Source organism: Perognathus longimembris, chromosome 8, assembly GCF_023159225.1.
Source record: "Perognathus longimembris pacificus isolate PPM17 chromosome 8, ASM2315922v1, whole genome shotgun sequence".
NCBI lineage: Eukaryota > Metazoa > Chordata > Mammalia > Rodentia > Heteromyidae > Perognathus > Perognathus longimembris.
Window position 1 is genome coordinate 77,424,093 of NC_063168.1, and position 15,402 is coordinate 77,439,494.

Genomic DNA, 15,402 nt, shown 5'->3' on the forward strand with positions numbered 1-15,402 from the left:
CAATGGCACTGTCTTATTTAATGGTTTTGCAATTTAAAGAAAACCATTCATGCAACATAGCCTCATTCAAAAAAATTTACTCAAGACAGACGTCCCAACCCTGTTAATAAGTAAGAGATCTGTTCAGTATCAGCATAGGGCGTCCTGCAGGCATGGGCATCACCTCCTGCTGGGCACAGAGCTCTGGGTGGGCACTGGGAGCTCCCAGGCCTTTTGATGAGCCCTGGCTGTTTCCCTCTCATGCCCAGTGAAAAATTCCCTAAGAGGTCAAGAAGTCGGATGAAAGGCTGAAAACATCACTTCTAGGTGGGGATCACCAGACAAAGACATTTTATTCTGCAGAGAGTTAATATTATCATGGTTTTGGTGTTGAATAAAAATAATCTACCTCAAGCAAAGTAATTAATTTTTTTTCATCTAACTCTCCAAGACATGCGAAGCTTTTAAAAAAATTAGTAAAATTTATAGTACAAAGGCATTTCATTGTGGCAGTTTCACAGCTTCTCACAGTGTACATGGAAAAAGTTCAGCTTCTCTGTTACATTCCGTTACTCTCCACTATTACACAGTGTTTGGTAGGTTTCATCTATATGTGTATGTTGTATGCTTTGATTGCTCTCATCCCCAGTATCTCTTCTTTCCCACCCTCATGGTGGTCCCCCAGCCACTCCTGTTCAACATTCAAGTCTCATTGTCCCATCATCATCACAATCACCATCACCACCATCATCATTATCACCATAGTCATCCTCATCATTTCAACCATCATCACCATTACCATTAGCACCATCTTATATTCCTTAGTGAAAACATACTTGATTTTAAATTTTTTAGCTTGGCTTATCTCACTCAACATGATTTCTCGTTCCATTCATTTCCCTAAAAAGGACATAATTTTGTTTTTCTTTATGGATGAATAATACACCATAGCAAATATCAAATGTTCTTTATTCATTCATTGGCTGTTAGCCACCTCAGCTAATTGTACATCTTGGCTATTGTGAATAGATATAGGACAAACATGAGTGCATAGGTGTCTCTCTTGTATGCTGGTTTACATCCCTTTGGACGCATGTCTAAGAGTGGTCTGGCGGGATCATATGCTGGTCTATATTGGAACTTGAGGAGCCTTCATGCTGATTTCCATGATGGCCTCACTGGCTACGTAAGCACCAACAGTGTGTTGTTGTCTGTCTTTTTCCCAGTATCCTCAGCAGTATTTGAATGTGATGATGGTCATTCTAACTGAGGTGGGGTGGACTAACAATGCCATAATATTTTTTCCAAGCCCTGGGGCTTGAATTCACGGCCTGGGCACTGTCCCTTAGCGTTTTGCTCAAGGCTATCACTCTGCCACTTGAGACACAGCTCCACTTCTGGCCTTTTGGTTATTAATCAGAGATAAGAATCTTATATAGACTTTCCTGCTTGGGCTGCCTTTGAACCTCAATCCTCAGTTCTTAGCTTCCTGATAGCTGAGATTATAAGCATGAGACACCACTGCCCAGCACAATGCCATTTTGATTTGCATTTCTTATTGGGTTAAGGATGTTGAACATTTTTTTTCATGTATTTCTTTGCCATCTGTACTTCTTCAGGGAACTCTATTCTATTTGTTTGCCCATTTATTAATTGGATTTTTTGTTGTTCATTTATTTAGCTCTTTCTATATTCTAGAAATTAATCCTCTATCCATGGAAGAGCTGGAAAGGTCGTTTTCTATCATATCGTGAATTGCCTTAGTAGTTACTATTTTGTAGGATGTCTAATAATTGTTTGCTTTGATGTAAAAAATTTTAATTTCATGAAATCCCACTTGTCACGTCTTTTGTTTCCTGGGCAATTGGAATCCTATTCAGAAAATAACTGTCTAAGCTCATATCCTCAAGTGTTGTCTTCATGCTTCCTGTGATAGTTTTAAAGTTTTCAATGTTACATTAAGATCTTTCATCTATTTTATCATCTATTTTAAACTGATATTTGCACACACAGAGAGAGAGAGAAACCTAGACTCCTTTCACATGCAGGCGGCCAGGTTCCCCGGAGCCATTTGTGGATGTCTGTCTTCTCTACAATGTATGGCTTTGGCTCCTTTGTCAAAAACCAGATTGCTCTAGCTGTAGGAGTTTATCCTGGCTTTCTATTCTATTTCCTAGGTCTTTTGCGCCAGTGCCATGTTGCTTTTGTTAACAGGGCTCAGCAAATAAATAGAGCTTTTTTACATAACTCAAATATTGCATAGCTCATGAACTTCTGTTTTTTTTTTTCTATGTATTTACTTGCATCCAAGAAGAGGAAAGTCATGTCAATGTGATAAGACGGTAACATTACAATAATGCAACTATTTTATTTTAGAGGTGACCTTGGACACATTTAGCATAGCTAGAACTTTTCCCCCCAATAAATAGAACTTTAATTATCTCATATGATAATGGTGAGAATTTAACACATGTTGTAGAATAATCTCCTTTCAAATATATCAGCCAGCACAGGGCAAAGTATGCATTGTTCAGATGGCATTAATGTTCAAAATCCACTAAAATATAATTCACACCTTGAATGCTTCTAGCTGTTAAGTCCAACTCACACATTGTTTACAAATATCTAATAACTAACTCGCCCCTTCTGTCTGTCTGGTTGGGTCATACAGAGGAAAATTTCTAGGCAATATATCAGCAGCAATACCGCTTAAACTTGTAAGATGTGCTTAATTTTCATTGTTAAAATGTTGTACTTTTCTAAGTAAGCAGATCTTTGACATATTTAAAACTTACATGAATTAAATGTGTGATCACTTAACTACTACATGGCTATAATGATTTATAGTTTATTTTATAGGATTAATTTTAGGCAGGGTCCCTAGAATAAATGAAGTACATACAGGGATTTTTAAAAACAGAATAAGTGGAACAAATCACTATTTATCCAGCAATGTGTTCAGAAGAGCCATGGTCCCCATTATATGTGTGTGGGGTCTTTTGGTGTTGAGAGTTACTCTTGGCTCTTGTATATTAACACGGTCCCAATACTATAGCTCAGGCATCCAGTGTTCAGCTCTTCTCTCACTCTTCCTTGCCTGGACAACAAGAATTACATATGGAGGACTGGTGACAAGCTGCTGTTCTGGGCAGAATGGTGATAAGTCAGGCTGTTAATGATCTGAATCATCAATTAGTTAGGTGTGAACTTATTTACATCCCATGTGGAATATAACTATCTGGCTCAATTAGCACAGAAATAAGCAATTATTGAAAACACTGGTTGCCTTATGAATCTTTTTTCTTTAGGGTGCTATTCATAAATAATCTTAAGGGAGGCTAATTTTTATCCTTTTTATTAGCTTACATTAGTTACATGGAGGATTCATCATTATACTTCTACACTTGTATACTATATATTCCAATCAATGTCATACCCACTGCCACACTCCCTTTTCCTTTTCTCAAACAATTTTTGACAAGATTCATTATTCTATTTTCATACATTCCAGTAATCTACTTCAACCATTTTTCCTCCTCTTTGTTAAGCCAAGACCCCCACTGGAACCCACCTCACCACAGATCCTGTTTCTCTTCCTCTCAACTACTGAATAACAGCTTTCATCAAGGCCCTGTGTGCTGTTTTCATATTTAGTTGCAATGTATTTAAATTATTCACTCTTTAGTTTTCTCTTTTGCTTCCTCCTTTCCCTTCTCTTCCTAAGTTTTCCCTTAGACTCATGTTCTATGTTTATCCATACTTATGAATATAATGTATGTATATGCACATAAATACACATTTCTTTTTGATGTAGCTTCCACATATGAGTTAACAGTTTGATATATTGTTGTGGATCTGGTTTTGTCTTGCTCCATATGATGTTCTTCATTTGCATTCATTTTCCTGAAAATGCCACTATTTCTCATGGCTACATGGTATTATATGGTATACACTGTACATATAGGGCAGATATAGTGTATATCAATACAAATCCTTGTTTGTTCCTCTGTTGTTGGGTCTCTTGGCTGTTCCTTCAGTTGGCTACCATGAATAGGGTTGGAGTAAACACATGCTCAGGCATCTTTCTGTTATGTTGATTTATGCTCTTTTGGATATGGGTACAGTAGCTGTATGGGAATTGTAAGACAGGTCTGTGGAGTCTCATGATCTTTTTTGCCTTGGCTGGCCTAGACACAAGACTCTCCTGATCTTAGTCCATCCCAAATAGACAAATTCAAACCCTGGAGCAAATTCAAAGTGAAGTCAAAGACTGAACTTCTAGTATGGCTTTCTTACTGTGGAGATGGAGAAACTGAGGCTTCACTAGCCATCAGCTTATTTGAATTGTATGAGAATGCAGGATTTAGTTGAGGAGAGCTGTCAGCACTGATGTCACACAAGCAAGGTGGTGTGGAAGAATTTCACAGAGATGAAGCAAAGGCGAGCTTAGATACCATCTCACCCTTGTTATGTCTGGGTCCTGGGAGCACGGCTTGTCTGCTGTTCCAGTGTCTCAGAGCTCCTCTCGTTATGTTTTTGCCCTTTGGTGACCAGAGAGGGACATTTCAAAGGGGAAGAAAACACAGTTTGATTGCAGGGGAGTACTTTTTCTGTAGTGACAAGTAATTCCAGTACACTTGTGAGGAGCCAGAGTTTCTCAATAACACTGAATCAAGTCCCATAACCACAGTTCTTTCCAACAGCCTGTTCTCAACAGAGGGCCTTACACCTTCCTGGACACTCACTGCCCACATCCTCATTCACCAAGACATCCTGGTGACGCTTGTAGTCTCACAACCTTGTTCACCAGGATGGTCCAGTGATGCCTGGTCTGCAGAGCATGCTATGATTACTTACAGGCCAGCCAGGGAGCTGAGGCTGAGGACATGAGGAGAACCTGGGACCTTGCAGGATGTGATTCACCACACACAGAATCCTGAGGTACTCCTGTGAGTTTTCATGGTGCTAACAAAGTACCAAGCTTCACATGGAGAACAATGTATGGAGAGGGCGGCACCAATTCAGAGTGGTTTCTCACCAGCAGTGAATCAATCAAGAGACACTGCTTCATGTGTGGACCATGAGGCATGTGCTGAGCAAGAACGTTTATGAGAAGTTCTGTTCAGACACCAACATGCAGAGGAGAACGTGGATTTTGTGTGTGGAAATAGAAAATGAATCCTGTATTATTTACAAGACATTTATGAGCTAGTACCCATGAAATAGCTAACCCCTCATTGAGTTATATAAAAGGTAAATAGTTGATTAAATTGGAGAAACATTAAAAGTTCCATTGAGAACTTTTTAAAAGTGTTTCTTATCTAAGGTAAGATTATTGACTAGTGGGTCTAATTTAAAACAACCTGAATGCCTTGGATGGGCAAAACATTTCTCTCTCAAGAAATCAGTCTTGCAGGGGCTGGGAATGTGGCCTAGTGGTAGAGTGCTTGCCTAGTATGCATGAAGTCCTGGGTTTGATTCCTCAGCATCATATATACAGAAAAGCTGAAAGTGGTGCTGTGGCTTGAGTGGTAGAGTGCTAACCTTGAGCAAAAAGAATCCTGGAATAGTGCTCAGTCCCCGAGTCCACCCCCAGGACTAGCCAAAAAAAATAAAAAAAGAAAGAAAGAAAGAAATCAGTCTTGCATCCAGATATTGCTGCCAAGCTATGCAAGGCCAATGTAACACATCATTCTGTTTCCTGGAGGCTTCTTCCTATGCTTGCTTCCTCATGAACTATAAATAAAAATTTACATTATAGCTTAAATACTGTAATTCAATAAAATCAGAACTTTATTAAAGAAAACAGAAAAACAGTGGCTTAAAATTAATTATTTTGACAAATTGTGCTGTGATGAACATTGTTGTGCTGGTGGCTTTAGTGTGTTCTTGTTTGTGGTCTTTTGGGTAGATGCCCAAAAGTGGGGCTGCTGGGTCATAGGGGAGCTCTATGTTTAGCCTTCTGAGGAATCTCCATACTGCTTTCCAGAGTGGCTGAACCAGTTTACCTTCCCACCAATAATGAAGTAGGGTTCCCTTTTGGCCACATCCCCTCCTACATTTTTTATTGTTAGTTTTCTTGATATAGGACATTCTTACTGGGGTGAGATGGAATCTCAATGTTGTTTTGATTTGCATTTCTTTTATGGCCAGTGATGTAGAGCACTTTTTTTTTTGTTTAAGATTGTAATTACTAGGCTGGGGATATGGCCTAGTGGCAAGAGAGCTTGCCTCGTATACATGAGGCCCTGGGTTCGATTCCCCAGCACCACATATACAGAAAACGGCCAGAAGTGGCGCTGTGGCTCAAGTGGCAGAGTGCTAGCCTTGAGCAAAAGGAAGCCAGGGACAGTGCTTAGGCCCTGAGTCCAAGGCCCAGGACTGGCAAAACAAACAAACAAACAAACAAAAAAAAACCAAAAACACACACACACACAAAAAGATTGTAATTACTTGATTTTATTTTTACACACTAGGTGGGAGACACAAAGCAATCTTTCTGAATAAAGTTGACAATGAGCTTCACTCAGAACATTTTTAATAATGCACATTAAAAAAAGTATTCATCTTACAAATTGTTCTGCAATCCAAATATACAATAGCTTGGAAAACATTTTAGAAAACAAAAGCCAATGTAAAAAGACAGATTAAAACAAGTAGAACAGTACAGGTTTATAAGGCTCAGATTTTACAGTTTTCTTACTGCATCATCAATGTCAGAAATCTGTTCCTTCAGCTGGCTCCATTGCTCCGGATTTAAAGAAATACCTTTTCTTCCTGGCTTCATTTCACCTTCTGGATCCATCCAATATTCTCTAATATCAATTAGAACTTTCCCTTTAAAGTCCTGAACACTCACGTACCTCATTTTCCCAATCTGAAACATCTCTGCTGCTGCTGCTCTGCTTGGAGGATGCCAGAGCTCTCGACGTCTAGCCCGTCTTTTGCTTTTTTATAGGCTTTTCTGTAGCAACTTGCTTTTTCCTCTTTAACTTTTTGTTAACTTCACTGTCAGAATCACTGCCAGAAGAGCTTGAAGAAACAAGTTCCTTTGATTTAGGCATTGCTCCGCTCCCGCAGACGGACAGGCTCGCGCTCGCTTGCTCCCGACTCGTAGAGCACTTTTTCATATGTCTCTTGGCCATTCTCATTTCCTCATCAGAGAAGTCTCTTTTTAAGTCTTTAGCCCACTTGTTGAGAGGGCTATTGGTTCTTTGCGGTTTTGTTTTGGAGGAAGGTAATTTTTTTAGTTCTGCATATATTTTAGATATGAGGCCTTTGTCTGTTGTATGGCCTGTAAAGATCTTTTCCGAATCTGTAGGCTTTCTGTTTATCTTGCGAGCTATGTCCTTTGCCCTGCAGAAGCTCTGCAGTTTGATGCTGTCCCATTTGTCCATCCTTTCTTTGATTTGTAGCCTTTCTGGGTCTTTGTTAAGGAAGTTCCGTCCTGTGCCAAGGAGCCCAAGTGTTTCTCCTACTCCTTCCTTTAGTGTTTTCAGGGTATCTGTTTTGATTTCGAGGTCTTTGATCCACGTGGAATTGATTTTGGTGCAGGTGATAAAGGTTCTAGTTTTAGTTTGTTGCATGTGTTGAATCAGTTTTGCTAGTGCCATTTGTTAAAGAGGCTGTATCTTTCTTCCAGACTATTTTTAGCTCCTTTATCAAAGATTAAGTAGGCATAGTTCTGTGGGTTCATTTCTGGGTCTTCAGTTCTGTTCCATTGGTCTTCAGGCCTGTTCCGGTGCCAATACCAAGCTGTTTTTATTACTATAGCTTTATAATACAGGTTGAAGTTTGGTATTGTAATTCCTCCAGCACTGTTCTTTCTGCTTAGGATTGTTTTTGCTATTCTGGGTCTTTTATTGTCCCATATGAATTTCTGGATTGCTTCCTCTATTTCATTAAAAAATGGTGTTGGGATATTAATGGGTATTGCACTGAATTTGTAGATAGCCTTTGGCAATATTGCCATTTTGATTACATTAATCCTCCCAATCCAGGAGCATGTGAGGTTTTTCCATTTCTTTAGTTCTGCCTTAATTTCGTTTTTAATGTTTTTAAAGTTCTCATCATAGAGGTCTTTCACTTCTTTGGTTAAGGTTATTCCTAGGTATTTTATGTTTTTTGAGGCTATTGCAAAAGGAGTTGCTTTCCTGATTTCAGCCTCAGCGTTCAGGTCATTAGCATATAGAAAGGCCATTGATTTTTGAGGGTTTATTTTATTGTTGATTTGTTTTGTTTTCAGAGCTGAGGATTGAACTCAGGGCCTTGCCCTTGCTAGGCAAATATTCTTCCACTGAGCTAAATCCCCCACCCCTTGAGGGTTTATTTTATATCCTGCAACTTTGCCAAAGTTTTGGATCAGCTCTAGTAGCTTGGGAGTAGAGTCTATGGGGTTCTTTAGGTATAGGATCATGTTGTCTGCGAAGAGAGAAAGTTTACCTTCATCTTTTCCTATTTGGATCCCCTTTATATTTTCTTCTTGCCTAATTGCTCTTGCTAGGAATTCTAGTACTATGTTGAAGAGAAGGGGAGAGAGAGCGGACATCCCTGTCTTGCTCCTGATTTTAAAGGGAATGGCTTTAGTTTTACACCATTTAGAGTTATGCTTGCTGTTGGTTTGTCATAAACTGCCTTTATTATATTCAGGAGTGTTCCCTGGAATCCCAGCTTTTCCAGGGCTTTTAGCATAAATGGGTGCTGGATTTTATCGAACGCCTTTTCTGCATCCAGAGATATAACCATGTGGTTCTTAACCTTGCTCCGGTTGATGTGGTGGATTACATTAATTGACTTGTGTATGTTGAACCAACTTTGCATCCCTGGGATGAATCCAGTTTGATTGTGGTGTGTGATTTTTTTGATGACCTGTTGAAGTCGATTGGCCAGAATTTTGTTGAGAATTTTTGCATCTATGTTCATCAGGGAAATCGGTCTATAGTTCTCTTTCCGTGATGAGTCCTTGCCTGATTTTGGGATGAGGGTTGTACTGGCTTCCCAGATGCCTCTCAGTAGACGAATGGATCAGGAAAATGTGGTACATATACACAATGGAATTTTATGCCTCTATCAGAAAGAATGACATTGCCCCATTGGTAAGGAAATGGAAGGACTTGGAAAAAATTATACTAAGTGAAGTGAACCAGACCCAAAGAAACATGGACTCTATGGTCTCCCTCATAGGGAATAATTAGCACAGGTTTAGGCTAGTCACAGCAGAGGATCACAAGAGCCCAATAGCTATACCCTTATGAACACATAAATGAACTCCATGTTATGGAAACAACTGTTATATCACTGTTGTAATTACTTTCAACATGTGATGTGAAACCATAGCTTCTATTATTGATGACCTTCTTGTATTCCCTTCCTTTGGTTGTACCTGCACTATCTCTGTATCTTATCTGAGTACATTGGAAACCGTGTATACTGGTATTAGAACTAGGAAACTGAAAGGGAATACCAAAATCAAGAGACACAGGGTAAAAAGACAAACGACTACAAAAGCAATATTTGCAAAACTGTTTGTTGTAAATCAACTGAACAACTCATGGGGGGAAAGGGAAAGGGGGAGGGGGGAGGGGGGAATGAGGGAGGAGGTAATGAACAGTACAAGAAATGTATCCAATGCCTAAGGTATGAAACTGTAACCTCTCTTTACATCAGTTTGACAATAAAAATTTAAAAAATTAATTGTTTTGATACTGAAACAGCAATGTTACAATGTATATGGCTTAGTCTCCACTGAGTTAGTAAAGAGCTCATCCTCAGTAAGAAAGTCAGGCGTATTAACTGAGGGCCAGTGGGACTGAGGAAGGACCTACTTAGAGCAGTAGGCCTGGGAACTATGAGAGTAAAGCACCCAGGCTCAGGGAATGGGGACTGGAAGAACAAAGCTTCTAGGCCCAGGGCACAAGGACTGTGAGAGCAAAGTGCCCAGGCACAGGGCACAGGGACTGTGAGAGCAAAGTGCCCAGGCACAGGGCTCGGGGACTGTGAACGCCCAGGTTCAGGGCACAGGCAAGTGCTCAGATTCATGGCACGGGGACGGTGAGAGCAAAGCACCCAAGTTCAGGGCTTAGGGTGACAGGATCACACTGGTGTTAACTCCTGTCATCGTAAGGATATCCTCCAACAAGACAATCCTAAATTATTCAAGTACATCTTTGTCACAAGCCCTATCAGCTTGCACAACCATATCTAGGCTAACAGTTAAAGTAATATTTTCTAGAAAATGTTGACAGCTACCAAGAGACAAGTTGCTTATGCATAGAAGCCACAGGCAATCAGATTAATCTTGTATACTACTCCTATATAAATGAATCATTTCAGGGTTTACACTGGGGGCAGAGATTACCAAATTAATTATAATATATAGTAGAGAATTTCTGTCAAAATGTTCAATTCACATTTCCAAGAAAGGATGTGGTTACTTTTGAAGATCTGTTATGAATCAAGATGAAACCCAGTGCTCCTACCTGGTCAGAAGGAGAACAGCATTTGTTTGCCATTTTCATCTGTAGAAAGAGGGTAGCAAAGAATCAGTCAAGTATATTAATGACTTCAGTCTCTAGTCTGTCTAAAACACCTTACGATTATTGTTTCCTAAATCTCAGCATTTGGTAAAAGTGTAGCTATGATACAAACACTTGGAAAATGTGAAGCATTTGGAAAAAATGTGGAAGGCAATCTTTGCTCTACATAATCCCACGTAGTTAGTTATCAGAGCTCACATGGAGTCTCCACATTTAGTTTTTCCAAACCCTGTGAGGTAAACATTATCTTCTAAAATGTTACCAGTGAGTTTATGCAGGAGCAGAACAAGCACACAGACAACTAGAATACCTGCCCAGCCCTGGCCCCCTCCACCCCACCCTGCCTTGTCCTGCCCTGTCCTGCCCTGCCCCACCCCACTCCATCCTGCCCCACTCTGCCCTGCCCAGCCCCACTCCACCCTGCCCCGCCCCACTCCACCCTGCCCAGCCCCACTCCACCCTGCCCAGCCCTGGTCCCCTCCACCCCACCCTACCTTGTCCTGCCCTGTCCTGTCCTGCCCCATTCCACCCTGCCCTACCCCACTCCACCCTGCCCCGCCCCACTCCACCCTGCCCAGCCCCACTCCACCCTGCCCCACTCTGCCCTGCCCCACTCCACCCTGCCTGGCCCTGCCCTGTTCCACTCCACTCTGCCCAGCCCTTCCCTGCTCCACTCTACCCTGCCTTGTCCTTTCCTGCCCTGCCCTGCTCCACTCCACCCTGCCTTGTCCTGCCCTGCCTTGGCCCACTCTGCTTAGCTCTACAGGGGAGATGGGAAACCACACATGCTGGACCTGTACTCACAAGCATTTATGGAAAAACTGATCTAGCATCATTGTTTCTTTTTTAACTTCTATCCATCCAGATACTTTTGAAATTCAAAGTGTCCAAACACAAAACTAAATCCTTAGAAACTTCCTTCTATAATTTCAGGAAGAAAGGCTCTGAGGTCATCCAAACAAAATCTCACTCTAACCCAGACATTTCACATGACTCACTCAACTTCTGGCAGCTGGTAGGACAGGGAGGATCATGAGAAGCCAAGTACATCAGGGCCAGAGGGCAGGTCAACAGGACTGGGCATGTCCTCCAGGCCCAGGTTGCTTCACTCCAGGCCAGAGACTGGGGTGTAAATACAGGGTAAAGGTGCTAGGCTGGACAAGGGCCTGGGGCCAGGCAATGGCCACAGTGCTAGGCGGGACCAGAGCCTGGGGCTGGGCAAGGACTACAGTGGTAAGAGGGACAAGGGCCTAGGGCCAGGCAATGTCCCTTTGCCCAGGCACCAGTGCTGCTCAATCCCCACGGGCAGGCCTGGGTTGGCTGAGGTTTGTAGTACTATGGGAAGGACACACTGCTTACATGAGGTTTTCTCCTCCCCTGTCTTATTAATTCTATTCTTTCAAAACTTTTCTTGACTTTGAACATCAAACACATTAAAGGGCACAGATTATTTTCTTCTGGCCCATATGATTTCAGTGAAAATGCGAGATGTGATGTTTTTGGCTGAGAAAGCTTTCTCATACATTTCCATCATCTTTTTGAGTAATTACATTTTTAACCCAATTAGGCATCCTCAAATACAAATACCATATGACACCAATGTTCCTGTGTTTGTGTGTTGTGAGGAGGGACGGGGCAGAGAGGAGAGAGCTTGTGGGGAAATATCCACATTTGATTTAGCCTGAACTCTTCTTTTTGGACATTTTTAGATGACTTAAGCTTTGGCTTTGTGGTCAGACCCACTGAAGTACACACTGTCTGCAGCTAGAGCTGTGCGGTGGGGTTACTTGTAGTGAGGAGCTGCCTGCATGTCTGTCCGTGAGTGGCGCTGGTCCCAGGGGCTGTGCTCACATTGTGAAGGACCAGACTGTTGATGTTGGCTGACACTGCGCGCAGCCAGTCGGTGCATTCCTGAGCTGTGTAAAACTGAAGGACTCCAGTGCTGGCTCCATCCAGTGCCACCACCTGAAAAGCACTCAACCTGTGGGAGGAAAAGAAGACACCATTGAGGAGACCATGGTCAGGGAAGAGAAAGGCTCTTGACAGCCATCTTAGCAAGAAGCCTCTACCTGTGTTGTTCTGTGGCTGGTCAGTCACCAAGGAAACAGCCAACCCCTGCAATTCCTAACCAACACCCTGAAGTACATTACAAAGATGAAAGGGGACAATGTTCACACCCACAGGAGTTCCATGTAATTCAATGAACACATAGAAAGCAGCTCATGTGGGAAGAGAGGCTTGCTCTTGGAGAAGTTTTGTAGCTACTGATATTGATATATATTGATAAATTATATACATATGAAGGCCCTTTATGCTCGGTGTGCTGGCTGTCACAGGAAGGTAAACTCCTGCCATAGATATTGAAGCAGACACATCATTATCCATTCAGTGTTATCAAGGACCAGTGAGCACACACTGCAGGATGTGACCATGGGTCCTGGGAGCACACACAATGCTTGTTGTCACCATGGGGTCTGGGAGCACAAACAATCTGGTTGTCACCATGGGGACTGTTGTACATGCAACTATACATACAATGTTGCTTGTCACCATGAAGACTAGGAGAACATATCCTGATAGCTTGCAGCTGATCTTTAAGAAATTGCAGTTTGGGGCTGGGAATATGGCCTAGAAGCAAGAGTGTTTGCCTCATACACATGAAGCCCTAGGTTTGATTCCTCAACACCACATAAACAGAAAAGGCCAGAAGTGGTGCTGTGGCTCAAGAGGTAGAGTGATAGCCTTGAGCAAAAAGAAATTACAGCTCGGCTTAACTATGAGCCATAGTTTGTATGGTAAATTCATTAATAATAGACAAGTGACTCAGAACCAGTATTTCTTTTCTATCATGCAGACTTTCAAAAACCAAGCAAAATTGGAATTCCAGTTCTATACACTTTTCAAGAAAATAATGCAAATTAATTCACATAACCCGTTTCTCTGTTGACTTCAGCAGGGAGTTGAAAGACAACAAGACCTCACAAACCAAACATGTCTTAAAAACCAAGGTCCAGGGGCTGGGAATATGGCCTAGTGGCAAGAGTGCTTGCCTCCTACACATGAAGCTCTGGGTTCAATTCTCCAACACCACATATATAGAAAATGGCCAGAAGGGGCGCTGTGGCTCAGGTGGCAGAGTGCTAGCCTTGAGTGGGAAGAAGCCAGGGAAGGTGCTCAGAACCTGAGTCCAAGGCCCAGGACTGGCCAACAAACAAACAAACAAACAAAAAACCAAGGTCCACACTAAATTATATTTTAATAACCCTTGTAAAGTGTATTTCATCATAGTTTTGTCAATCAAGGTGGGAAACAGAAGGGAAAGGGAAAATGAAGAAACCACAAGACCGTCCTGCATGTCTCTGAGCCAGCCTAGTTTTCTGTGACTGAACAATCTGTCTTTCTAAAGCAGATATCCTTGACTAGGTCCACCTTCAGCTTAAGTAGCATTTCATGAATTGGAAGGCTAGGTTTAATTACTTCCAGATATTATTTCTTTGTAGTGGAATATCTAACGTGACATGTAAGGTGTTTTGAATACTGGGTGCTTTGTACAAGAAAAAAGCTGAGAGTGGAATTAACCTTTCATAGAATTTCTTCCTGGCCAAAAGTCATTCATGGCTAAAACCTGGAACTTCAGGTGTGTGGTTTCCCTGTGTGGCTGCTTTAAGACCCTTCATGTGCTGCTTTGATCAACTGATACTTTTTTTCTGTTCTGCACCACATTAGCAGCTTATTCTAGTCTTTACTTAGGACACAACAAGGATGTAGATCATATTTCAAGTATAAGGGGAAGGGGTTAAAAGGGCTTTGAGCAAGGAAATGGTATTAAATGTCTTATCACTGTCACTACCAGGAAGTGCTGGATGTGGTAAGTTGAGAGAGCTATGAGAAATGGGAGAGAAGTCTTGACAAATGGAACAAGACAGAAAAACAAAAACAAAAGCCCAGGCCATGTCCCTTCTAGTGGAACACCAACAATGAAGGTCTGACTTCTCATGAGAAACCATGGAAATCTGAGACCACGGGTGACCTGTGCACAGTGCTCAAAGCAAAACAAAGCCCAACCTACCAACATTCCCATGCCTCCCAAAGCTACAGACATTCTCAGACAGAACAGGGACTTTGTAACTAGGAGAAACCTGTAACTCATTATAGAAATGCTTTAGGCTGAAGGTGACTCAACTGCACTTCAAGCATGTGAAAAAGCCAAGACCACCAGCAAAGGTGATGGAGTCATTAAGAAAGACAGCCTCACCATGCATATTTTCTTTCCTTGCTGCGAAGAATGTTAAGGGCAATTGATAAAATAAGGTGTATGTGGTATGTGACATATTCCTGGCCTGAAAGATGGAGAGATATAACGTACATGTAATGTGTTGGCCAATTTCAGCCCCCAAAGAGGTGGGATGGGTTAAGCTATAATGAGCCAGGGCTACAATGATGAATGAAAAGGTGATAATGACACTTTGTTTTGTTAGGTTTGAAGAACAGAGTGGTGCAACAAGCTTAACAGCAATTCTACAGGCAGAAAGGGAAAAGAAGAAAGCAGGGCTGGGGATATGGCCTAGTGGCAAGAGTGCCTGCCTCATATACATGAGGCCCTGGGTTCGATTCCCCAGCACCACATATACAGAAAATGGCCAGAAGTGGCGCTGTGGCTCAAGTGGCAGAGTGCTAGCCTTGAGCAAAAAGAAGCCAGGGACAGTGCTCAGGCCCTGAGTCCAAGCCCCAGGACTGGCCAAAAAAAAAAAAAAAAAAAAAAAGAAGAAAGCAACCTCAGAGAAATGTGGATACACTGTGGAAAGGAAGTTGCTGTAAATATGAAGCTGATTCTGGTATTAAGAAAAGTACTGCTAAACCTAGGAGCAATCATGCATATTATGATACA

The 15,402-nt window shown here is 41.8% G+C and overlaps 1 protein-coding gene and 1 pseudogene across 1 annotated transcript in view; both read right to left on the reverse strand.

Moving 5' to 3' along the window:
* Sntg2 (syntrophin gamma 2) overlaps positions 1–15,402 on the reverse strand; it is a 152,909-nt gene that overhangs the window by 32,318 nt on the left and 105,189 nt on the right. The window contains exons 10-11 of the mRNA XM_048352189.1: positions 12,366–12,495; positions 10,458–10,496 (exon numbers count right to left, since the gene is read on the reverse strand). Of these exons, the coding sequence (XP_048208146.1) occupies positions 10,458–10,496; positions 12,366–12,495 (169 nt within the window). The remainder of the gene's footprint in view (positions 1–10,457; positions 10,497–12,365; positions 12,496–15,402) is intronic.
* LOC125356763 lies at positions 6,421–7,095 on the reverse strand (annotated as a pseudogene).